The 26935-nt window shown below is 42.7% G+C and overlaps 1 protein-coding gene across 1 annotated transcript in view; it reads left to right on the top strand.

The window, feature by feature from the left end:
- The window catches only part of CCDC138 (coiled-coil domain containing 138), a 79087-nt gene extending 56758 nt beyond the window's left edge, over positions 1-22329 (top strand). The window contains exons 10-14 of the mRNA XM_082244725.1: positions 37-153; positions 356-533; positions 9316-9492; positions 18466-18604; positions 21797-22329. Coding sequence (XP_082100851.1) covers positions 37-153; positions 356-533; positions 9316-9492; positions 18466-18604; positions 21797-21971 — 786 coding nt within the window. The 3' untranslated portion in view covers positions 21972-22329. The remainder of the gene's footprint in view (positions 1-36; positions 154-355; positions 534-9315; positions 9493-18465; positions 18605-21796) is intronic.
- Positions 22330-26935: the final 4606 nt, after the last annotated feature.

Genomic DNA, 26935 nt, shown 5'->3' with positions numbered 1-26935 from the left:
TTTTTTTATAGTATTTTTTTTAATTTTGTTTTTTAGGCCCTGCCTATTATTGTGGAGCAGTTTGAATGGATGCCATATGTCAATGCCAAGATGCATTTATCATTCATGAGGTTTACATATTGGACTCTAGTTCAGCTTGATTCTGCAACACAGGTAAAGTTAATTATACTTCTAGCTGGACTTCTGTAACCCAGTTTCTGTAGATTTAAGAATATAAATCTACTTTTGGACTGATATAACGTAGCAGTATTTTAAATTCACACAGTAACTGTCACTTCTTTTATATGTTTATTCATTATGTTAGGATCTCCATTCATTGTTTTACACTACATTTCTCCCTTTCTAATGAACACAGTCCACCATGACCTCAACTCTAAGGCGAATTGGCGATGAAACATTTAAAGGAGTTTTGTGTAATCCCATGGAAGATAATGGCACTGAGCGCAAGCCGAAATCTGTAGCTTTTTTTAAGAGTAATAATTTACCACTCCGATTTATTTCAACACTGGTTGTTCTCAAAACTGTAACACAAGGTAAGCATTTTTGGGTTCTGTAAAATAAAATATGGGCATGACACAATCTTTTCTTGGAATTAGAGCTCAATTAAAACAAAAGGGGAATATATTCCACTGCATTAACTGCATTGTCAGAAAGCTTCATGCTGATCTGTTCTCTCATATTAACAAAATTATTAGCTACATTACCTTGACTTTTAGAAACCAACTAAATTGTTTTTAATTACCATCTCTTTACTGGGTTATGGCAGTTCAAAGAATTTTAAAATACACATACCATACCATATACCAACAGTAATATTCTCAGGATTTTCTGTATCCTCATCAGAATTTCTGTTATGCCTTTTATTATGGCCATTATAAATGGCTGTCTGTTGAAGAACTTTTTTTTTAACTGATGATACATGTTACAACCTGATTGTACAATCTCCTTTTTAGATATGCCATCAACTATTTTTGGTATGAGTAAAGCCGGCCATACATGGGTCAAATTTCAAAAGAATTTTCTTTCTTTCGAAAATTGTAACTAAGAATTTTCGTCCGAATTTCGCAGCATTAGTGGGCCGCAGCAACGGCACATTCTCGCATGACCATAAAGTTTGAGTGATCGGGCATGTTGGAAATGTTTTTAAAAAACAAATAAATATCTAATCAATGATGGGAGAATCATGCGAGAAATATAATCGAAAAAGAAATGCACATGAGCTGTGAACTGGAAAGAAAAGAAGATTCCCAGCCACGAAAAAATTTATTTTCCATAGCAACATGAGGAGAAATTGAAGGCGTTGTTGGTCAAATTTCGGAGTCAATATTGGCACCATCGAGTCACAAAACGCACTAAATCTCTGATTTAAAAGAAAATCCGCTCAAAATTCAAACCATGAATGGCCTACATTAGAGATACACTGATATGTCGGCCGAAAATAGGGTTATCGACATTTTACCACCGAATGGCCACCGAAAAATGCACACGATTTTGCCAAAAATTTACCCTGATTGTGTCACGGTTTTACCGCAGTTTTCATAGGTTGTGTGACTCAAAAACCACATTAAAACCGCAAACCGGGATGTGTTTTACTGAGTTTTTGCCATATTTTCAATGGATTTAAATAGGAAGGTGCGTTACACTGCAACGGAAAACGGTGCTCCCCCCACGTCCAGCGGTGGACTGTTCCTGATGTCTTCACATTTGGAGCCCCATGATGACATCAGGAACATTCTACCACCCATGACCGCTGGACTCAGGAGAGGCAAGCGCTGCAGGGACCAATCTTGCCCTGGGAGGATCATAGGATTAGGTGAGTATAGCTTGGCTCTCCAATCCCTTAGACAGAAACAAGCAGTTAACCCATGCAGTGGGGGCACACTCCACTGCATGAAAAAAAAAAATGCCTGGAGTTACGTTTTTTTTCAGGCTCTTTCAGGTGTTTTTCGTTGAGGGATTTGCATGCATATACAAGCATTTTACATGTGTGTTCAAGCTTCAGATGTTTTTCTTTCAGCCATTGAAAACCACTAGGGGAGACCAGTTCTTACAGCTTTAAAAATGCTTGAAATACGCCTTAAAAAAATAAAATAAAAAAAAACACTTGATTTAGGCGTTTTCAGGCATGCCCATTGTAGTTTATGGGAGCAAAAAAAACCACATCTGCCTCAAAATCGGCTCGTGTATCTTTTGCAGCTTCGAACTTCGAGCTACAGGTGTCTGAGTGCACATATGCGAACAGTTTCCAATGTATAATATGAGGTTTTGGACATTGAAATGCTTAGGTGTTACAAGGGCTTTACTCGATAACATGCCCAGCAATGTACATGCACTGAGTTAAGGCAGCCTATTGAAGAAGGAAAGGCTAGACTCAGCCCACCAAGGTATACTTATATTAAAAATATCTCTTAGGAGGGGACTAACCTTTTAGGTGAATCACCACTTTGTCTGAATTGTCAGCTTTTTTACATATAGTCTCTTCTTGTGGTATGCAATAAACCGCTATCTGCAAGGATTGTACATGTACAATTCAGAATATTTCTCTTTCGTTCATTGATGGACACCGCTCCTGTCATTCTTGACCATTGGGTTATGCTGCCCACTACAGGAGTAGGACACTAGGCAGAAAAAACTTCTGTCTACACCCATGGGCAGTCCCAGGGGGTATACTCTCTCTTCCTGCTACAGTCACTCAGTTTTCTTCTGCCTAGTCAGGAGCAAGGACCTAGTTCTTTGCTGGGATCTTTGGTCCTGGCAAAAATTTTTAGATAGAAACATTTTTCCTCCTGGATTTTTCCTGTGAAATCTACAATCAACTGACGGGCTGGATAATCTAGATCCAGTGGTCACCCCAGTCTGGCCAGCGAGCGCGCAGGCCGGGACATGGACCCACTGGAAGGGGGGCTAGCCCTGCGAGTTTGCATACGACCTGGCCTCGGCCTGAGTCGCAGCGTATCTCCTGGACGATAGCCCCCCATTTCGATGGAGAGGAGGATCTTCCTGGAGCGAGCAGTACCCACGTGGTTCCTGGTATGGTGAGTAGCTGTCCCCCCTCTACCCCTGGAGGGTTTTGGCGTGTACTTGGGCTCCTCCTTGGGACGATCGGACCCCTAGGTCCCCCTCCTTCCCGCAGGCACCCCCCGCCAAGTTCCTCATCTTGCCCCCCCCTCCACATACCCTGGGGATGTATTTTTTTGGGGTGGTCTGACCACTTTCCTGGAATGTGGGCAGAGCGCAAACTGGCGATTGGGGGGGGGGCGCCGGCGACCGGATGATCGACTGGCTAAAGGGGGGGTTGTATCTGGTGGGGGGTTGTATCTGGTGGGGGCTCCTGCCAGGGCCCCCTTTCCTGCCTGGATTTGTCCTGAGGCCTGGTGTCCCGATTTCTATGTCCCTATAGACCTCGTGGCGCTGTGCGGAACCGCCATTTTGTTGTAGCCTTGTGTATTCCTATACACGGCGGCCATGTTTGTGTAGTCCAGCACTATTTTCTTGTGGTCTGCATTGCAAATAGCGGCGGCCATGACAGTGGAGCCCCGTGGGCGGCAGTTTCAGCGGTGGGAGCCCCTCCTCCTTCCCTGCTGACTCCTGGATCATTTAGCTTCCTGATCGCCGCATGTGTAGTGCAGATTCTCCTGGTGATTGCAGGTGCCTGTGTCAGCGGGTGGTGAGTCTGTTGGGGTCCTCTCCCTCTCTGCTGAGGATCGCTCTGTGCCTTGTGCTTGGTGACCTGGTGTTACTGCCAATGCGGTGGGGGTTGTCCCTTAGCAGTGTGTGACACTTTTTTGTGGGGTCCCTCTGGTGACTCATGGAGTCTTTGGAGCAAGTTTCCCCACCTGATCCCCTCTCTGGGTCCCAACCATCCATCCATCCATGCACTGACTGCGGTCCTGCAGTCCCTTGTGTCTCAGGTGGAGGCGGCTTGTGGGCGACGGGCTAGCAAAAAGCGCCCCCCGCCTTCCCCTGTCTCATATGTTTCATCAGATCCTGAATCTGATTCAGCTGCCGCAGACATGGGTAACCCTGCAGGTTCTGCGACCACACGCCTGGAATCCTCTGACAGTGAGGATGATTATTCCACGTCTGCGACCGTGCACGAGAAGGCGCTGGTAGATACACTGATTTTATCTGTGCTTGGGACCCTAAAGTTGGAGGATGCTGCTGACGGAGGCGCAGGTACCCTCTGGCACTCACAAGCCATCCAGAGCGTCAAAGGTGTCTCCTTTCCCTGCCTACTTTGACAGAATTGTCGCAAAAGAGTGGGGACAACCAAAGCATCCCCGTGGGGTTCCTAAGCGTTTTACTAGGCATTACCCCTATAAGAAGTCCCTCCTTAAGAAGTGGACTGTGCCACTAGTGGTGGACCCTCCAGTTTCCAGATTAAACAAGGCAACCATGATTCCGGTGGAAGAGTCCCTGGCCTTTAAGGATTCGGCTGACCAGAAGTCGGAGGCTGTGGCCCGCATTATGTATACCTTAACTGGTTCAGCAATGAGGCCGATATTTACCATTGCCCTAGTGTTGCAAACTCTGACCGAGTGGGCTAAGCTTCTACGTCGTGACCTGGAGGGAAAACGACTCTCTCCTGCCTTTGAGCTGGTGGACCAGCTGGTTCAGGGGCTACAGTTTATCTGTGATGCCTCTTTGGACCCGGCTCCCATGATTGCTCGCCTCTCTGTTTTGGCGGTGGTCCTTCGGCATGTCTTTTGACTCAAATGCTGGTCTGCGGACCAGACTTCTAAAAAGGCCTTGACTAATCTTCCCTTTTCAAGGAGATCGTCTGTTTGTAGCTACCCTGGATGACCTCATTAACGGTCTCATAGGGGGGAAGAGTACCTTTTTTCCGCAGGCTACTAAGGGCAAGGAACCTCGTCGTAGACGTGGCCCTTTCTTCTCGGCTCATGAGAAGTTTTTCGTCCCTAAGGGTCGACTAATAAGGACTCGAAGCCTTTCAGGGCCTCCTCTGGCGGATCCAAACGAACCTGGTCTGGCAAGCTTAGAGCAGGCTTCTCCAGACTCGCCGACAAGGCTCCTCATGCATGATGGTGAGCCCACGCCTGCATCAGGGGTGGGGGGACGTCTTCGCTGGTTTCCAGGCCCGTGGACTTCCCTGGTGCAAGACAATTGGGTCCACAAAGTCATTTGATCCGGCTACAAGATTGAGTTTCGCTCTTGTCCCTCGTCAAGGTTTTTTTCCTTCCAACCTGTGCCTGTCCCCAGACCGGTTACAGGGTCTGTATGGGGCAGTACAAGACCTGTTCCTTCAAGGGGTGATTGTCTTGGTTCCAATTTCGGAAAGTTTTTAGGGTTACTTTCTACTCCGTTCCCAGGAAGGCAGGCAAAGTGCGTCCAATCCTTGATCTCAAGGAGCTAAACTGATTTGTGCAGGTATAGAAGTTTAGAATGGAGTCCATTCGAACTGTGGTGGCATCCCTGCCTCGGGGATTTCCTTGCCTCTATAGATATCAAGGATGCATATCTTCACATTCTAATATGTGCCAGTCACCAGCTTTTTCTCTGCTTTGTTGTAGAAGAGGGGCATTATCAGTTTGTGGCATTTCCCTTTGTTCTCGCCTCCACTCCTCGGCTCTTCACAAAAGTGTTGGCTCCGGTGCTAGCCTTGCTACGCCAACGGGGGATCACGGTACTGGGCTACTTAGACGATCTCCTTCTGCGAGCAGAGTCTCCCTCTGCTCTGGTGGAGACCTGGAGACCAAGATACGAACACTGCGGGAGTTCGGCTGGATTCTGAATTTTCGGAAGTCTGCCCTGGTTCTGGCCACAAAGCTGGACTTTTTGGGCCTGACTCTGGACTCGGCCATAGCCAGAGTGCTGCTTCCTCTGGACAAACTCCAGAAATTGCAGGCTGCAATTCCCTTCTTGCTGTCCAACAAATGGGGTCATCCCTCTGGACTTGCATGTGGATGCTGGGCCTGATGGTATCTACCTTCAAGGCGGTTCGGTTTGCACAGTTTCATACGAGGTCCCTGCAAAGGGAGATTCTGATCAAATGGGACAAGACTCAGCAGTCTCTGGACAATCGTATCTGGCTAAGTTGGGGAACAAAGGAGTCCTTGATATGGTGGCTTCTCTCTCCGGCGCATCGGCTGGTGAAATCCTTTCTCCCCTTGTATTGGACAGTGGTCACCACGGATGCCAGCCTGTCTGGCTGGGGAGGCAACCTCTGCAGGTATTCTGCTCAGGGGATCTGGACACTGGAAGAGTCCAGACTACAGATCAATGTCCTGGAACACCGAGCAACCAGACTGTGTCTGGATCATTGAACGGATCTTCTTCAGGGAAGCCCAGTGCGCATTCAATTGGACAATGCCACGGCCCTGGCTTTTGTCAATCACTAAGTGGGCACAAGAAGTGTCCTGGCGGCTCTGGAGATACCCAGCATTCTAAGGTTGGCAGAACGGTTCGTTCCAGTCCTTTCTGCCGTACACATTCCCGAGGTGGAAAATTGGCAGGCGGATTGCCTCAGTAGGCAGGCGTTGGACCAAGGGAAGTGGTCCCTTCATCTGGAGGTGTTTCATCAGCTGTGTCTCCGGTGTGGCACCCCCGAGGTGAATCTGTTGGCGTCTCTGCTCAACAGGTGCAGAGGTTTGTGGCTCGGTCAAGGGATCCTCTGGCAGACACCACAGATGCGCTGGTGGCTCCGTGGTGGTCAGTATCATCTGTTCTACGCCTTCTCACCTCAAGCTTCTGCCCAGACTCCTACGCAGGATGGAGGCAGAAGGGATTCTGGTCATCCCAGTGGCACCAGACTGGCCTCGCCGGGCCTGGTACACCGATCTAGTGCGGCTGGTCCCCGACGTTCCTTGGAAGCTTCCTCTCAGGAAGGATCTGCTGTCCCAATGACCGATCTTCCATCCTGCTTTACATTCGCTGGCTTTGACGACTTGGCTGTTGAATGTCTGGTGCTAGAGGTTTGTCAGTCGGTGATTCCTACGTTGTTAAAAGCGAGGAAGTCTACCTCTAGGAAGATCTACCATCGTACGTTGAAGGCGTACATTGTGTGGTGTGAGTCTCTTGGCGTTCATCCTCGCTCCTTCTCAGGGGCTCAGATCTTAACCTTCCTTCAACGGGGGGTTTAACAGAATTTGGCCTTGAGTACCATCAAGGGCCAGGTATTGGCTTTGCCGGTCTTCCAACGACCTTTGCCCACACACTCCCTGGTACGTACCTTGGTGATTCACAAGGATAAGGTGGTGCTTCGCCCCTGTCCATCAATCCTTCCTAAGGTGGTCTCTGACTTTCATTTGAATGAAGACATTGTGTTGCCTTCTCTGTGTCCCAGCCCTAAACATCCAAAGGAAATTGCCTTGCATTCCCTGGTTGTGGTCCGGGCAATTCGGTGTACCTGTCAGCTACGGAGTCTTTCAGAAAGTCAGACTCTTATTTGTGCTCACGGATGGACCTTGCAAAGGGTTGTCCGCTTCCTTTGCGACCATTTTCAGATGGTTTAGACAGATGGTGGTTCAGGCCTATTCCATCAGGGGTCAGGTTTTCTCCTTTCCCTGTCAAGGCGCACTCTACTAGGGCGCTTAGTGCCTCCTGGGCCTTCCGTCATCAAGCGTCAGTGATGCAGGTTTGCAGGGCGGCCACCTGGTCGTCGGTGCACACTTTTATGATGTGTTGGCATCTGTGGATGCTTCCTTTGGCTGCAAGGTTGTGCAGGCTGCTGTTAAGAGGACCTGATCCTCTTTGAGGGTGTAATGTTTTTTCAGGTGGGCTCCAGTTGTTTGAGCCCCTGTCGCCTGGTTGGCGGCTACTATTTAGGCTTGGGAATTTTTTGCTGTTTCCCACCCCTCATATTTGACACTGCTTTGGGAGGTCCCAATGGTCAAGAATGACAGGAGCTGTGTCCGTCAATGAACAAAAGAGAAAATGGGATTTTTGACTTACCGTAAAATCCATTTTTCTGATGTTCATTGACGGACACAGCACCTACCCCTCTGTGGAGTTATAATTCTGATACTGCTTGTAACAAAACTGAGTAACTATAGCAGGAAGGAGTATACCTGCTGGGACTGCCCATGGGTGTAGCCACAAGTTTTTTTTTTTTTTTTTTTGCCTAGTGTCCTACTCCTGTAGGGGGCAGCATAACCCAATGGTCAAGAATGACAGGAGCTGTGTCCGTCAATGAACATCAGAGAAATGGATTTTACGGTAAGTCAAAAAAGCCAATTTTTCTGATGCTTGAAAAGGTATGGTCATGCTTTACCGTGCTTTGTTGTCTGCATCAGAGCTGCATTTTCATTCACAATAAATGGCCCCACAATGCAATAACTCATGTAACTTGCATTACCGCACATTATGTTAACATGTGCGTAACTGTGCCACATCACAAAGGTGTAATTCTTACCTTACAATATAGAGTGTAAAACATTAGGTGTACTTATTAATCTGTTTTTGAAGTAAGAGGGCATACAATTTTAAGTTACATTCTTTCTTTTGTTTTGTTTTTTACCTACTATACATTGTGTCTCTACGCTGCAGTGTTGCAGTGGCTATGAAGGCATTACAATGCCAGCCTTCTATGTCAGAAAATAAAATCTATTGGTATAAACATGACAGCTAGACTGCACAGGAAGAGGCTGTGTGATACTGGGCCTTACACAGCCAGATTTATGCAGCAGGTCATTTGAGCAAGAGGACTTTCTTTTAAAGATTCCTCTTTTCCCCATTGTGTAAAAGAAGATTTTAAAGAGGAGAGAGCAGATGCCCTTCACGACTAACGTCAAGTAACCTTTAACCATAATGTCAAGAGTTTTTATAAAAAGGTCCTACAAAATAATTAGGCAATTCTGTCATAAATGAGCCCTATTGTGGAACAGCAACTCTTCTACAGAGAACCTCTACCTTTTGCGGGACTTTTCTGTGGTTTAAAAGAGCCATGGCTAATTGATCCTTCCTGACAGCTCCTCTGCTTGTAGCAGTAAGACTTCTCAAAGTAAAGCTGGATACACACTATACAACTTTTGTTGTTAGATTTCCTTTAGATTTACCTTTAACTATGTAGTGCAAGGGCCTGCCTGATTGCATACAAATTAAAAGTGACTAGGTCTGACCTCGTATTAGGAGGTTTTGGTAAATCTAAAGGAAAAAATCTAAAGACAATTGTATAGTGTGTATCCAGCTTTAGGTTTCAAACAGATACAACCTTATCACCATCTGCATCATTCATCCTGTAGTTTAGCAGACCTAAGTACACCTATATAGTTTCATATAGATTTTCATACGCTGTACTATGCAGACATATATATATATTTTGTCCAGTATGTCAAATGCTTATTATATTACTTTCAGTGGACTACCTAGCTCAGGCCTTGGATTCCCTTTGCATGGACCTGAAATGTGATGAGGGAAGAATATTGTTCTTGGAGTATCAGGCTGTGCCAATGGCTGTAAATCTCCTACATGTCACCAATAGAGGACTAATTTCCAGCGTCCTTGATATTTTACTTCAACTTTCAATGGAGACCAGTAAGTACTACATTTACTAAGTAATTTATTACGTAATGCAGGACTCCAACCTGGCCATTTTTTTTTTAAGTTGAGGTAGCAGGGAAGGGTTAGAATCAATGCCCCTGCTGGGAAAATTCATTCTCACTTTGTCTTTTATTATGCCTGTTTTCAGTTGATCCATTATTTTGTGTATAATCATTTATGTAAAAATAAGAAACATGTAACCCCCTAGTGTTGCTTTATTCCCCAGAAAAACATTTTCTATGGTGCACATTTTTGGCCTGAAAACCTGAAAGCCTGAAAAAATATTATGTAGAATAAAAGTATCTTAGTTGCACTTTTTGTTGCTGGATATTTGTAGTTGTACAACTGTTTTTCAGACCTATATTTCCAGTTAAAAAATACAGTAAAATTAATTTTAGTGCATTCCCCATTATTTTGCAAAATGTAAAAGGTAAGACTGTGATAATCAAACAAGCAATGCTTTAGAAACCTTAAAGGTCCATTCACACCAGCAATGAATTACATTGCCCAGTGACATGCATTAAGTTCTATTGGCTGTGTGCGATGCTAGGCGGTGGATTGCCTCGCACTTGCTGAAAAAAAGTATAGCGGGCTGTACTTTTTTCCTTCAGTGCACACCACCCAGACACCACCGCAACCTGGTAGTGGGAACCAGGCACATTGGAGACAAGTCATTTTGCCTTTTCTTGTGATGGGACTGTGCTGGAGTAGCCTCCCAATGCAGTCAAACCGCACCTCGTGTGAATGGACCCTTACAGCTCTATAGTTTAGAGCTGTCTGTAAAAAATGGCTCTAGAATTATTGCTCTCCCTCTGGTGTAAGCAGAGATACCCAATATGTGTTAATTAGTCTGTGTCTAATTCTCTCTTAATTAGTATTACCTGGGGACGATCCCCTGTGCAATAATGCAATCATCTTGAGGCCTTTATATGTCCTCCTTGACCACTGATGTCTCCCTTGCATTGCTTTTTTACAAGTCAGGTATAGGTAGTTTACTCCCTTCCTGACTGCTTGACAGCTGAATACCCAGAAGTCAACAGAGCAGAATTATTCTATGAAAACCTCTCAGATTTTCACCAGTCCTCCAACCACCCCCCCCCCCCCCCCCATCATTGTGAACATCCCAGGTCTTCTTGGCATTAACTCCATTATATGTGTGTTTACATTTTATATCTGTGTGTGAGTTTTTGTACAGTATCTCACAAAAGTGAGTACACCCCTCACGTTTTTGTAAATATTTTATTATATCTTTTCGTGTGACAACATTGAAGAAATTACACTTTGCTTCAATGTAAAGTGGTGAGCTTGTATAACAGTGTAAATTTGCTGTCCCCTCAAAATCATTTAACACACAGCCATTAATGTCTAAACCGCTGGCAACAAAAGTGAGTACACGTACACCCCTAAGTGAAAATGTCCAAATTGGGCACAAAGTGTAAATTTTTTGTGTGGCCACCATTATTTTCCAGCACTGCCTTAACCCTCTTGGGCATGGAGTTCACCAGAGCTTCACAGGTTGCCACTGGAGTCCTCTTCCACTCCTCCATGGTGACATCACTGAGCTGGTGGATGTTGACCTTGCGCTCCTCCACCTTCCGTTTCAGGGTTACCCAGCTATGCTCAATAGTGTTAAGGTCTGCAGACATGCTTGGCCAGTCCATTACCTTTACCATCGGCTTCTTTAGCAAGGCAGTGGTCGTCTTGGAGGTGTCGTTATCATGTTGGAATACTGCCCTGCGGCCCAGTCTCCGAAGGGAAGGGATCATCCTCTGCCTCAGTATGTCACAGTACATGTTGGTATTCATGGTTCCCTCAATGAACTGTAGCTTCCCAGTGCCGGCAGCATTCATGCAGCCCCAGATCATGACACTCCCACCACCATACTTGACTGTAGGCAAGACAGACTTGTCTTTGTACTCCTCACCTAGTTGCCGCCACACACGCTTGACACCATCTGATAAAAATAAGTTTATCTTTGTCTCATCAGACCACAGGACATGGTTCCAGTAATCCATGTCCTTAGTCTGCTTTTCTTCAGCAAACTGTTTGCGGGCTTTCTTGTGCATCATTTTTAGAGGAGGCTTCCTTCTGGGACGACAGCCATGCAGATCAATTTTATGCAATGTGCGGCATATGGTCTGAGCATTGGCAGGCGGACCCCCCCCCCCCACCCCTTCAACCTCTGCAGCAATGCTGGCAGCACTCAATCGTCTATTTTGCAAAGACAACCTCTGGATATGATGCTGAGCATGTGCACTCAACTCCTTTGGTCGACCATAGCGAGGCCTGTTCTGAGTGGAACCTGTCCTGAAACTTCTGTATGGTCTTGGCCACCGTGCTGCAGCTCAGTTTCAGGGTCTTGGCAATCTTACAGCCCAGACCTTCTTTATGTAGAGCAATAATTCTTTTTTTTTTTCAGATCCTCAGAGAGTTCTTTGCCATAAGGTGCCATGTTGAACTTCCAGTGAACAGTATAAGAGAGTGAGAGCGATAACACCAAATTTAACACACCACCTCCCCATTCACACCTGAGACCTTGTAACACAAACGAGTTACTTGACACCGGGGAGGGAAAATGGCTAATTGAGCCCAATTTGGACATTTTCACCTAGGGGTTTACTATCTTTTGTTGCCAGGGATTTAGACATTAATGGCTGTGTGTTGTTATTTTGAGGGGACAGCAAATTTACACTGTTATACAAGCTGTACACTCACTACTTTATATTGTAGCAAAGTGTAATTTCTCCAGTGTTGTCACATGAAAAGATATAAAATATTTACAAAAATGTGAGGGGTGTACTGTATGTATGTTTAAATGCTGTGCTATTTCTTTATACAGTGGAAACATTTTTGTAGATTTCTCCCTTTTTAGGCTTACTAATAAGGCTGTACATTGGTGTTATGTCTATAGTTTCAGTAACCAATATCAGGGACCAAGTAACCAACAGCTCCCACCAGGGCCGGTACAAGGGTTGGGCAGAAGGGAGAGATGCCCTGGGCAGTACCATGTACTAGAGAGGGGGGGGGGGCGCAGGTGAAGTGCCAGCAGAGTACAGTGTGTGTGACTGTACACACCATCCGCTGTATGGCTGCAATGATGTGCCGAGTGCGCTCCTGCACTCAGCACAAGCCTAGAACAGCAGGAGACTGTCAGCAGATCTCAGCCAATGATTCAAGGCTGGGACCTGCTGATCAGCTGTGTCAAATCAAAGCTCATAGCCTGGTGTTGACAATCAATACAGGGCTCTTTACAGAGGGAATGATCGCTTTTTTTCCCTGTAAAGTAGAGAAAATAAACAAATTGATCTGTAGTAAAAAGCAGCACATATTACACATTGTTTGGAACACAATTAACCCCCTGATTGCCCATAGATGTTAACCCCTTTTTAGCCAGTGTCATTAGTACAGACAGTATTATCACCGATCACTGTATTAGTATCACTGGAGATGTGGCAGTTAGTCAGTTCCTACAAAGTTCAGTTAGTGTCACTATCACAGTCCCACTATAATTTGCTGATCACCACCATTTCTAGTAAATGAAAAAAAAAATTCCATTATATAGCTCATCGTTTTGTAGGCATTTTAGCTTTCACACAAACACATTATTATATACACTTATTTTTTTTAATAAAGACAGCAGATGTCATTTTAGTCTAAATTTTATGAAGAATTTTTTTTTATTGGATGTTTTATAGCAAAGTACAAAATATTTTTTTTTCAAATTTTTTTTTTTCATTCACATATTAAAAGCTAACCCGATCCAGTGGTGTGCAAATACCACCAAAAAGCTTTTTTTTTCTTTTTGTGTGAAACAATTAAACCAATTTTGTTTGGGTACAGCGTTGCATGACTGTGCAATTACCAGTTAAAATAACGCAGTTTTAAATAGCAAAAAATGGACTGGTCATGAAGGGGGAAGAGCTCAAGTGGTTAATTAACCCTCCAGAGAGTTAACCACTCCAGCCAGACACTGCCATCAATGCTGGGGGTTATTACATAAGCAAGCATCATTGCTGGGGATCATTGTTGCAGAAACAGATGCGAATGCTGTGGGTTATTATTGCGTAAATTCGCTGCTGTTTTAAGTATTTTCTTGTTTTGAAATTACATTGAATCTTTCTTTACACCTTGGGGGGGGGGGGGGGGGGGGGTGCAGTTTGCCATCTTTGCCCTGGGCACCGAATGACCTTGTCCCGGCACTGGCTCCCACTATTCTGTAATACAGCACAGGCAGAAGAGCAAAAGTTGATTTTTAGGAGTCTGCTCACTTCCATGCGCTAACATCAATATGTTTACTTAATATTTATGCAAAACAGTGTATACAAAGAGTCTGTGTTATACTGCTAAACTATTCAACCACTTGCCGACTGCCGCACGACTATTTACGGCGGCAGTCAGCCCCTCACAGGCAAAGTGACGTAGGACTACGTCGCTAGCCTGTGTGCCTCTAGGGTGCGAGTGCGCGCCGCCGGAGGTGCTCTCCCGCCCCCGCTCGCCCCCTAACCGGTCCGCGCGTGTGACCGGCGGACCCGATGTTTTCCGGTCACTCGCGATCGCGATGTGTAAACAAAGCCGCCTGTCATTCTCCCTTGTGTAAGTGCAGAGATCATACGGTCCTGCTATGTAGGATCGTATATCTCTGTAGTTACACAAACAGCTACATCCCTTTACAGTTAGAAGCATGCCCCTAGGGACACACTTAACCCCTGCATCTCCAATAAAGTTAACCCCTTCCCTGCCAGTGTCATTTTTACAGTAACAGTGCATATTTATAGCACTGATTACTGTAGTAATGTCACTAGTACCCCCAAAAGTGTCAAAAATGTTAGTCAAGGGTCCGATCTGTCCACCGCAATGTCGCAGTCCCGCAAAAAAATCGCAGATCGCCACCATTACTCGTTATAAAAAAAAAAAAATAATAAAAATGACAAAAATCTTTCCCTTAGTTAGTAAACGCAATAACTTTTGCGCAAACCAATCAAAATACACTTATAGTGGATTTTTTTTACCAAACTTTTGAGCAGAAAACAAATTGGCCTAAAATGATAAAACATTTTGATTTTTACAATTTTTTTGGGGAATTTCATATAAAAAAATGTGAAAAATATTGTTATTTTTGCAAAATTGTCGCTCTTTTTTTTGTTTATAGCGCGAAAAGTAAAAATCGCACAGGTGATCAAATACCTCCAAAAGAAAGCTCTGTTTGTGGGGAAAACAGGACGTCATTTCATTTGGGTACAGCGCCGCATGACCGCGCAATTGTCCGTTAAAGTCACGCAGTGCCGAATCGCAAAATAGGGCCTGGTCAGGAAGGGGGTAAAATCTTCCGGGGCTTAAGTGGTTAAAATCCTTGCCTCGTTAAAATGACATTGCTGAACATTATCACTGTACTAAATTGTTATAAACAACACAATGATCATACGGTCCTGCTATGTAGGATCGTATATCTCTGTAGTTACACAAACAGCTACATCCCTTTACAGTTAGAAGCATGCCCCTAGGGACACACTTAACCCCTGCATCTCCAATAAAATTAACCCCTTCCCTGCCAGTGTCATTTTTACAGTAACAGTCCATATTTATAGCACTGATTACTGTAGTAATGTCACTGGTACCCCCAAAAGTGTCAAAAATGTTAGTCAAGGGTCCGATCTGTCCACCGCAATGTCGCAGTCCCGCAAAAAAATCGCAGATCGCCACCATTACTCGTTATAAAAAAAAAAAAAATAATAAAAATGACAAAAATCTTTCCCTTAGTTAGTAAACGCAATAACTTTTGCGCAAACCAATCAAAATACACTTATAGTGGATTTTTTTTACCAAACTTTTGAGCAGAAAACAAATTGGCCTAAAATGATAAAACATTTTGATTTTTACAATTTTTTTGGGGAATTTCATATAAAAAAATGTGAAAAATATTGTTATTTTTGCAAAATTGTCGCTCTTTTTTTTGTTTATAGCGCGAAAAGTAAAAATCGCACAGGTGATCAAATACCTCCAAAAGAAAGCTCTGTTTGTGGGGAAAACAGGACGTCATTTCATTTGGGTACAGCGCCGCATGACCGCGCAATTGTCCGTTAAAGTCACGCAGTGCCGAATCGCAAAATAGGGCCTGGTCAGGAAGGGGGTAAAATCTTCAGGGGCTTAAGTGGTTAAAATCCTTGCCTCGTTAAAATGACATTGCTGAACATTATCACTGTACTAAATTGTTATAAACAACACAATGATTAACTTGGCTGAAAATCCTGCTGCACATAAAACCTTGTATATAAACATCATGTTTCTTAGTCATTGTTATACAGTATCTGCTTATCTGTTCATCATTTGCTTACTCTTTTTTTTTTTTTTACCAGACACAAGATGGCAGCATTGATGTCACTAATATATTTAAGAAGATACAGTGCTTTTAGCATTTTAAAATTTAGAACATTTATATTATGCTTTTATCATTATAATATCCCAGTTTGCTATCAGTACAGACTTTGAATTCATGTTCAGAAATTATATAGCATAGATACGGTACTCATTTCTACCTTTACCGCAACAAGAAGCCTGTCTGTTTTCAAATAACTTCCAGGCCCCTGACCTTAGAGCTTAACCCCATATCCCCACAAGGGATCTCTCTTTTTACTGTATTGCATAACAGGTTCAATATAGTTTATCCACTTTTACAGTTTACTGAACCTTTAAATCCAGGGTTTATGCTTCAGCCTTTGTTCACTATCTCTTTGTCTTCATTGTAATTCCTCACCACTGTTTGGCTGACAGAATGTTAATAAAGTGGATGTAGTTTATGTAGTCATAAAGAATGGGCTTTATAAATTCTAATTTAGTCTAAAGACAGAATGTCTTTGCCTACATCCAGAAATAAAGCTGGTCTCTTTTGATGTGCGGTGGGCAATAAGCCTGCACAGTGCCATCTTGCAGCTTACCCTTGATAGCTTTCACCAGCTGGAGATTAATAGTTATGTTATAGATTACGTGAAAACTGAACTCTGCGTGACTTTTGTAATTGCAGATCATTACTTTACTGAATTGTTTTTTCTTTTACGCTTTTATTATTCCTGTCATCTGTATGATCTGCTGCCAATTAAATCGAAACATTATATATAGCAAACGTATGAGGTGGGGGAGTATTGAAAATAGTTTATAAGAGATTTTGTGTAGAGATCACCCGCTAGTGACTGTACTTCCTTTTGTCCTTGTATAAAGGATATATGCAGTATGGGTGGCTGTATAGGAGCTACATTAACTAATGAAAACTGCTCCAAACTAGTTAAAAAGCAATATATTGTTTTAAAATGAGCCATTATTGAATATCTAAAATAACACTAATTGCCAACATTATATCTTTTTCACTTCAGTGGAAGAGCAGCTGAGCTTTTTTCCTGTACCTGATACCTGCATGTGCATACTTTGAGGTAGATTTACAAAAAGAATCTGGTGTAGCTGTGCATCATAACCAATCAGCATCTAACTTCAGCTTGTTCAATTAAGCTTTGAGAAAATAATCTGGAAGCCGATTGATTTCTATGCAGAGCTGCACCAGGTTTTCCCTCTCCAGTTTTAGTAAATAACCCAATGTCTGCCACCCCTCCCTGCCAATCCCTACACTGGCTCCTGATCGCCCAGGCAATTAAGTTTAAAATACTAACCACAACATACAAAGCCCGTCACAACTCTGCCCCGAGCTACATCACCAATCTGGTCTAAAAATGTCACCCAAACCATCCTCTCCGCTCTTCTCAAGACCTCCTGCTCTCAAGCTCCCTTGTCTCCTCCTCCCATGCTAGTCTCCAGGATTTCTCTCTGTCCTCTTCCATCCTCTGGAACTCTCTACCTCAATCTGTCCAGCTACCTCCTACTCTAGCTGCCTTCAGACAATCTCTAAAAACTCATCTCTTCAGGGAAGCCGATCACACCTCCAACTAATCTTTTACCATTTCCTTCAGCTCATTCCCCACAGTTGCAACCTTTTGTACCACCTATCCCTCCCTTTTTAGATTGGAAGCTCCTCTGAGCAGGGCCCTCTTAAAGCGGTTGTATCCCGCTTTTTGACACTTTTACCTACAGGTAAGCCTATAATAAGGCTTACCTGTAGGTACAAATAATATCTCCTAAACCGGCACGGTTTAGGAGATATTTACAGTGCATGCAGCCGCTCGCGCGAGCGGCGCATGCGCTCTGAAGGTCCGGGGGGACCTTCAATTAACTTGCCGGGAGCTTGCCGGAAAAATCACTCCCGCGCGCATGCGCGGGAGTGACGTCATCGCGGCTCCGGCCAATCAGCGCGCTGGAGCCGTCTCTTTCGGCCAATCGGCGCGCCGGAGCCGCCGAACCCGGAAGAGACGACGAGGGATCATGGCAGCGCCCGCATCGATGTCCGGGGGTCCGTGTCGGGGCTTCGTTTTAAGGTAAGTTAAACATAATGGGCTAGTATGCGATGCATACTAGCTCATTATGCCTTTGTCTTGCAGGGTTTTTTTTTTTTTTTTTTTTTTTTAATAGGGTTTACAACCGCTTTAACCCTCTTATATTTTATGGTATTGTAACTGTATTGTCTCCCTTTTATATTGTAAAGTGCTACGTAAATGGTTGGGGCTATATAAATCCTGTGTAGTAATAACAAACTCTTTATGTCTGCAATCAACTTCACCAACTCGCAAAACGTGACTTTGCTAGCACTGTTAAAAGCTCAGCTCTTCACAGGAGCTTTTTTTTTTTTGCATTCTTTATAAATGTGTACAACTTGCTAAACTAGCATAGAAATAGTAAGTCTAGTTTTCAAATGGTTGTGGTGCTTAAAAGACTCACAAGTTCTGATCTTTGGTGTGTCATGTGTGCGCATTCGTAAGAACAATTCTCTTTATCTGGAGTAATTTAGAAGAGAGGGGTAACTATATGATAGATGAGTTGTAATTGAGCATACAAATAAACCACTGATAGGCAGTTTTGTGTATATTGCAGGATTTTTGCAGCCATTCCTGGAGTTCTGTAGCACAGAATCATTTTTTAGGACCTGTGCTGTTTTACTTAAGGATCCTAAAGTTGATGTGCAAATACTTGAAAAACTAAGTATTGTTCTACAAAAGCTTTCCAAAGTCAGGTAAGCTTCCATGTCTTTGCCTTATTTTATGTTTTGTTTCAATATAAATGGATAAAACTGTATGTTCTGTGGACACCTTTTGCACATTCTAGCAACAGTCTTTTCTTATTCGTACAGGCTCCTTTAAAACTTCCAATTAAAACATCCAATTTTACTGGATGATCGAATACAGTAAAACCTTGGTTTGAGAGTAACTTGGTTTAAGAGCGCTTTGCAAGACAAGCTAATTTTTTAAATAAATTTTGACTTGATATACAAGCGATGTCTTGATATACAAGTAGCGTCATGTCACAACTGAGTATAAAAGAGAAGAGAGGTCCCTCTAAGTGTAGCAATATTGTTACATTTAATGAAGGTTCAATATTTAGCAGCTCACATGGTTGATGATTAAAACATGCACATCTAAGTATGCAGGCATCCGGGGTAAAGCTGTCCATATAGACCATCTTCCGCACTGCCATCTTCATCACACCCTTCCACGCTGCGCTCCACGAGCGATTCCAAGTCTCGCTTTCAGATCACTCTACTGCAGGGTAGTCTTCCCAATCACAATTGCAGACTGACATCTGTGAGAGCCAGTGGTTCAGAAGATAGTCTATGTGGACAGCTTTACCCCGGATGCCTGCATACTTAGATGTGCCTGTTAATCATCAACCATGTAAGTTGCTAAATGTTGTACCTTCATTAAATGTCCCCATACTGCTACACTTAGAGGCGCCTCTCTTCTCTTTTATACTCTGTAGCTCCTGCTGGATTTTGCTTCTAATCCCCTTGTGGAGGCACCATTTGTGGATGGCCATTTTATAATGACACAACCTATCACATTGCTATAATCTTTGTATATGGACTATAAACTGAAAGACTTATGAATAAATGGTTGTGGAAAGAATCATCTGAGTTTCCATTATTTCTTATGGGAAAATTTGCTTTGATATAAGAGTGCTTTGGATTACAAGCATGTTTCCGGAACGAATTATGCTCGCAATCCAAGGTTTTACTGTACTTGGCTGTGTTCTTCACATGAAGAAGACCTCTTTCTACCAGGCTGCATGGACACCACTGAGGCAATCAGCCAGTGCCATACCCAGATCCTAATGCAATGGAGGACATGAGGCTTGTCTGTAATCTTGTTTTTCGACACTGCACTCTGCATGTGACGTTCACCCTCTGTATAGAAGTACAACTTTGTGTAGTTAACTGCCTGCAGAGTGATCCATAGGTCCAAGGCAATGGTGAGATCTGAATCCTGGTAGTTCCAATTCCTGAAGACCCTCTCCATGGCGGAGAGGGTATGCCCTCCCAAAGTGGGCAACACGGGGAGTTCCCACCTGGTGGTCTTCTTCCCTGGGGATGTGCATGCGATCTGGTTTAGTGAGTACAGGGCTTGGCCTCTTCCATTGTGGTTTTCCCTATACCCTGGATTAGTCCCTGGACACTGGGCCTCTGCCTTTTGCACCAGAGGGATGAGCAGTGGATGTGTCTTACGTCAAGAGCAGTGTATTGCAGGGTTGCTGTAACCCTTACATTGTATTGCGGCCATAGCCTTAAATATGCCATTTTTAATGGTTTTATGCAGCCATAATGATGAATGAAATAGGTGCAAAGAGGTTGAAACGGTGCTACCTTTAGGTGATTAAGTACCACGTGGATAGTGTGCCAATATAAATGTTGATGCTCAGAAACTATTAAAAAATAATATGTTTGGATCCAAACTAAAGTGCACTAGTGACTTGTGGTCTAACAAGAATGACAAATTTTTCTATCCTGGACCCAAAACAAGGTGCAATAGTAAAGTGCTAAGTGCTGTGCAATAAATAAACCAAAATAATGGAGAAACAGTGATTTTATTCCAAAAACAAATATGTTATACAGTGCAATTTATCAGTGATAAATTGTGCTTGGTGAAAATAAAATGACCAAATAAAATAATTCCTCCTTGGGAAAAAAGTGCTTGTGTAATCAAATAAATAGAGAGATTCCACTTAGTGAAAAGATTAAGTAAAGAAAAATTCCCTATGAGTGAAAAAATGGGGTTGCATCCACCGGTGTAGCCACTAGGTGTCGCACCTCACATACGACCTGTTCGCCACGGAATGGGGTTTTCCAGGGGTTCCTCCAGTGGAATAGGCGTTTGCAAGCTTCTAGTTCCTCAAAAAGAAAGAGGGAGCCGCTCCAGCAGACGTCCTCTGACGAAACGCGTAGGGTGGAGTCTATTACCTCATAACGTCACTTCGGTATTTGGAGCCTGGGCCGTGGAACGCAGAAGCTTACCGGCTACACCAACTGATCTTGGACAGCCTACTCCGCGAGTTACTATTTTTCTCCATTTTTGTGATTACATTGTGTACGGCACCATGGGGTTCCCTCTTTCTTTTTGAGGAACTAGAAGCTTGCAAACGCCTATTCCACCTGAGGAACCCCTGGAAAACCCCATTCCGTGGCGAACAGGTCGTATGTGAGGTGCGACACCTAGTGGCTACACTGGTGGATGCAACCCCATTTTTTTCACTCGTAGGGAATTTTTCTTTACTTGATCTTTTCACTAAGTGGAATCTCTCTTTATTTATTTGATTACACAAGCACCTTTTTCCAAGGAGGAATTATTTTATTTATTTGGTCATTTTCTTTTCACCAAGCACAATTTATCACTAGTAAATTGCACTGTATAACATATTTGTTTTTGGAATAAAATCACTTTCTCCATTATTTTGGTTTATTCATTGCACAGCACTTAGCACTTTACTATTGCACCTTGTTTTGGGTCCAGGATAAAAAATTGGTCATTCTTGTTAGACCACAAGTCACTAGTACACTTTAGTTTGGATCCAAACATATTATTTTTTAATAGTTTCTGAGCATCAACATTTATGTTGGCACACTATCCACGTGGTACTTAATCGCCTAAAGGTAGCGCCGTTTCAACCTCTTTGCACCTATTTCATTCTTAACCCCTAGGGGTTCGGTTGTTGGCAGCTTACACCTTGTAACCTTTATACATTATTTACACAACTCCATAGCGCTGGTCACCCCCGTTTATTTCATAATGATGAATGCCCCTTTGCTTATTGAATAGAGATTTTTGTGCAGGGCTTGCAACACATTTGGGCATGCAATTGGCCCATTCTCTGTACAGTACTGCCCTCTATATAAGGTACCTAATTAAGCCACTGACCTTTTCTTTCTTTTTTTTAGGAGTAATAAAAAGTTTTTTGACACATTTAACATCCCTCAAGTGATCCAAGAAATGCAGAGGACAGCCAACCCAGACCACGCCTTTCTTGTTATTAACCTGAACTCTATTCTTTTCCACTTGGGTTTTTCTAAGGGCAAAATAATTTCACCTAGCGTCAGCACGAACCATGACTAATGCTACAGTACAACCCTTTTTTATTTGTGTTTACATTGTAGCATGGATGTGCAATCCAAGTGATGTGAGTTACTGTATGCTTGTCATTTTGGCTTATTTATGAAAAAAGGAAAAAACACTAAAATGTTTGAGCAAAGGTGAGGATGTAAAACAAACAATTAGATTCCATGTATGATGTTTCCAGTACATGTTAGATACACTTGATTGGTTGGTATGACTAAAAGCTTTACTGTGCTTGAAACTTAAGATGTTGTATAGATGGAGTTCGTTCTGTTTCCAATGGCAATTCAGTTTACATTCCTTTTACTTTACAGTGTTTTATATTGCAGTAGAAATAGTGGCAAGCCAGTTATTTCAGTGGCTGTGTAATGGTTATTTGGAGGGCCTGAGATATATATATATATATATATAAAGAAAAATCTGTTCAAAAGTTAATTTTATTTAGTGTAAAGCTGTTAAGTAAGATTGTTTTTTAAAAACTGTATTTTCCTCTAATTTCCTTTTCAGTAAATTGTAAAAACATGCCAATCCTAAAACTTTTAATTTATAACATCATATATCTGCATTGGCATTAAGGTACCTATGAAAAGCTAGACATGGCCAGAGCTGACAAGTATGTCAGCGTTAATTCATCATAATGTAATACCACTCTTGGGTCTGACTTCATATGCTTGCACGGGGGCAGTTTACATTTCTGAGCCATTCTGTTTACATGCATAGGAAGGTATAATGAAACAAGAACGTTGCTTTTAAAACTGAACTTCAGGCAGATATTAAAATCAATCAATTAGTCCACTTATTTATCCATTAAAACTTCGCAAGATTTTAAATGTTTAAATAGCTGAGTTTTAAATAGCTGAATTTTACTTTGTAAAATTACAAAAATTACAAGCACTCACACTATAAAATGAAGGGGCAAGCACTAGGAGCTGGTCAGGTGTGCTACATACACATGCTGTTATGGAACTCATCATGGTGCTCCTTCCCTGTCCATACGCCTCTACCTGAGAAATAGGTAGCTGTACTGCATAACTACAGTGGAGAAAAGTTAGACTGGCTGCTGAGCTGTCTGCAATGCTATGTAAATTTCAGAATTGGCTTATCAAAATTACACATTTAAATGGCAAATAAACAACTCTCATATGTATGTTAATTGTTTATTTAGCTTTTTGCCTGGTATTCAGCCTAAAGCAAAAAAAATCCATGCTGTGGTTTAGGCACACTTAAGCCAGCCATGGATGGATTAGGTCCATGCGTGGGCAGGGAGGTTGTACAGAAGTCAATATACTGATGACATTGTACAACCACCCCGCTCAATCAGCGCTGCAAGCCTGCAATGCTGACCACTGTATTCTGATGGCGGGGAAGTCTCCATGCTGTCATAACTCAATAGCTTAGTGGATGGGGAATTTGAGCCAGTTTATCATCTATCATCATTAGTGTTATTGCCCCTATTGTGTTTCTCTACTCATCAGTATCCCATGGATGTGGAAGCATTGTTGAACGCAGGTAATTATACCCTCACATTTTTACTGTTCACTGCTTACATCCCCTCAGCACCTTTGGGAAACTGTCACATGATACCGCTGGCCTAACCAGCTGCAGCCCGGTAATTCCCCCACTCCAAGCAGCCACATAACAAAAGGATGGGGATGCTGGTGACATCATTGACCTAATACGGCCAAATTTGGTCAATGGCATTGTCCATATCCTATCTCATCACTACTAAGCATCTTAAGCATCAGTTTACTAAATAAACTATGCCAGCTGTCCTACACATCGGTCCTGGAAACAATTTTAAAACAACTTCCAATATTTCCGAGTTTTGTTGTGCATTGTGGGTAGGTTTTTTATTGTTTAATAATAAAAGGGATAGCTAGAGAGTTTATATTGTTGAAAACATTCATGAGTAAACAGGTCTCTTAAATGGCTTGAGTCATAAAGTGCATGAGTTCTTATGGTTCACTAGTTGGTCATGTTCATCCAGAGGCATAAAATGTCACTCCTTTCCAGCAATCTGACACCATCTCTCCTAAATATGGGCCAAAATGTTGGTTAAAGCTGAACTCTAGAAGGTAGAGATGTGAGGTGGTGACGATCTCTACCTCATCCAATCAGAGAAAGCGTTTTACTCATTGGCAAAAAATGTTTGCCAGCAGGGTAGTCACGCAGCATGGCACAAGAAGATAACAAAAATCACTGTTGTAACAGCAGCTGCTACGGTGATTCTCTGCTTCCGCAGGCATCTGGCAGGCATGGAATATATGTATATTTATATTGTATCATATTTCTCTATACAATGCAAACTGTACCTGGAGTTCAGCTTTATTGAAATGCCCTGGGAGCTATTTCTGAAGATGTGCACTGCATTATCAGACTGTTTATGTATATTTTATAGGGGGTCCTCAAAGAAGAGGCTGAACAGTCAGCTGAAATAAGATTGCTGGAGCTCCGCTGGGGGAGTTTTTGCACTTCATTCATTGGTTAATAGATGCCATTTAACTGGTTTGTATATTGAACCACAGACTAACCATTGAACCAAGAATTATTTTGCAAAGAATATGAGCTCTGTTGTGCCTTAAGTTTTTAGTCCGCAAATATCGAGCTCAGACTAGGTCAATCTTGGTTTATTGTGTGCACTTTCCCACTTTTATTTATTTTTAACTTATTGAGTTTTTCAATAATCATAAACACTGTAGTTTAGCTTTGCTGTTGTGACCTTGATTTTTGTTCTTTGTGACAGTTGTGTGATCTTTGCCTCAACAGGAGATGGTGACAGTCAGTAAAATTGCAGTGATAACTGTAGTGGTACATTCATTCTCGTTTGTCGCTGAGGATGGTTACATAATATCCTTTTTACACTGCCTAATTCTTTGTTACATTTTAGCATGTGGACATCATTTCACTTTTGAAGGATGTTCATGAATTCCTTCTTTCACTGGCCTTTCATACCATTTACCTGTGCCGTATTCAAAGATTTTGACTTGAAAACGTTGGGAAAGTTTTTGGAGGATCGCACAGCTGTTCCTGTAATGTATTTAATTGTTGAGGCCCAGTAAAGAACTAAAAAATACCAGTACATCCTTACTTCAGTAATTAATGGACTGTTATTAACATATTGTGTGTGCAATATTTGTTTGAAATGTTTTACTTTGTTCCAGTGGTTCTGCTATACATTCCAGTGCTTGGTTTACAAACTACAGTTTCTATAGGTTAGAAACAAGTTATTGTTTTCTTTTATTGTACAAGATTTTAAGCAGTGCTTCAAAAGACTAACTGTAAAAACGAAGACCACAGCATATATGTTACAATTTAGTTGTGTCTATAATAAAAGAATTTCAAACGTTCTCTACCTTTGTCTTTGGCTTTGTGGGAAAAGACATCCATCATAAAGAATTTTGGTCAAATTTACAATTTAGAGTGTACGTTACCTTACACAGCAGATACATTCTGTAATAGGATGGTGATGGTCACTGTGTCTGTGTATCTTCTTTTAACCCCTTCAATATCTGTTGTTTTAACCTTTTAAAGTACAGTGCCTTGTGCAAAGATCTATGTTTCTTGCGTGCTGCTAATTCTCGGACTGCTGTCAATGACTACTGTTGGCTTTAATCTAGTGATCTGGATCCATTCAGTGTGGTAATCTGTCATGAGATCACCGTGACCATATGTAGTATTCACATGTAGTTTGCTTACAAACAAGACTGTAAGGCCTCATGTACACTGCTACTTGTAAACGGACGTTTATGAGCAGTTGGGCGTTTTTTTTCAGAAGCCCCTGAACTCTCCTCTATGTTATCTTGTCTGTCCATGTACACTGGGTCGTTTACAGTCATTTAGAGGCAGTTGAGTTCAGTGTAGTTTTTTGGAAAGCAATTATTTGCGTTCAGGATGTTTAGAACGTGTGTTTACCGGCGTTTCAAACGCAAAACGCGACCGAACGCGATCACCCGCGTTTAGCGCTTGCGGTTTTCCATTTTAAAGGGGAATGATTATGACCTCTAAAAACGGATCTGAGCGCAAACGCCCGCTAAATGCCGCTAAACGCGGCTGCAAACGCGACACAGCGTACGTTTTAAACGTCCTTTACATAGCTGTAAAATTCCAGCATCCAAAGGACTTTTTAAAATGTCCCGTGTACATGTAGCCTAACTGTCACTGTGCCTTTCTGTGTACACCTCTCTATGTAAGCCACAAATGCAGTGTCAGAGCTTACACAGGGTATAGCATCTATGCTTTCACTATTTAGCACACCAGTGAAGAGGTGTGGTATATGTAAAGATTAGTTGGTGTAGAAGGGGAAGGGGGTATTCTATTAAGAGAATCTGTCACTTTGCCATGAACTGGCAAAGTGACAGCTTCTGAAACCTACAGAAAACCTGCACTGAGGATGTATGTAGGCTGCCATTGCTGACCACTCCTAAATATATTAGATCCATGGCTGTCATTCACTCTCTTTCTCAGTTGATGGCCTGGAATTATAATGCAGAGTTACTCAGAGTCTAGACTTCGTACATACTTTTGTGATTTGCATGCATGTACCTGGTCATGTTGCTCAGAAAATGTTGAAGCCACATATAGCCTAGTACAGTGTTTCTCAACTCTGGTCCTCAGGGCACACTAACAGGCCGGATTTTAACTATTACCTTGGGGAGATGCAGACTAGAATACTGCAATCACTGAGCAGCAAATGATATCACCTGTGATGAGTTTCAGTTTACTTGCAAACCTGGCCTGTTAGTGTGCCCTGAGGACTGGAGTTGAGGAACACTGGCCTAGTAAGTAGGTTGGGCGGTTAGAAATGACAGCAACACTATTTCTCTTACGTCCTCTAACAGTTGCCGCCCCTCATATAGTCTTCACCAATGGGTATTATCTTATCCACAGGAGTAAGCTAGGCAGAAGATTTTGTTAAAAACACAAAACTTTGCATAGACACACCTACAGGGGGCTGTCCCTCTGGT

Source organism: Pelophylax lessonae, assembly GCF_965119305.1.
Source record: "Pelophylax lessonae genome assembly, chromosome: 2".
Taxonomy (NCBI): Eukaryota; Metazoa; Chordata; class Amphibia; order Anura; family Ranidae; genus Pelophylax; species Pelophylax lessonae.
This window is presented reverse-complemented; position numbering and strand designations above follow the sequence as displayed.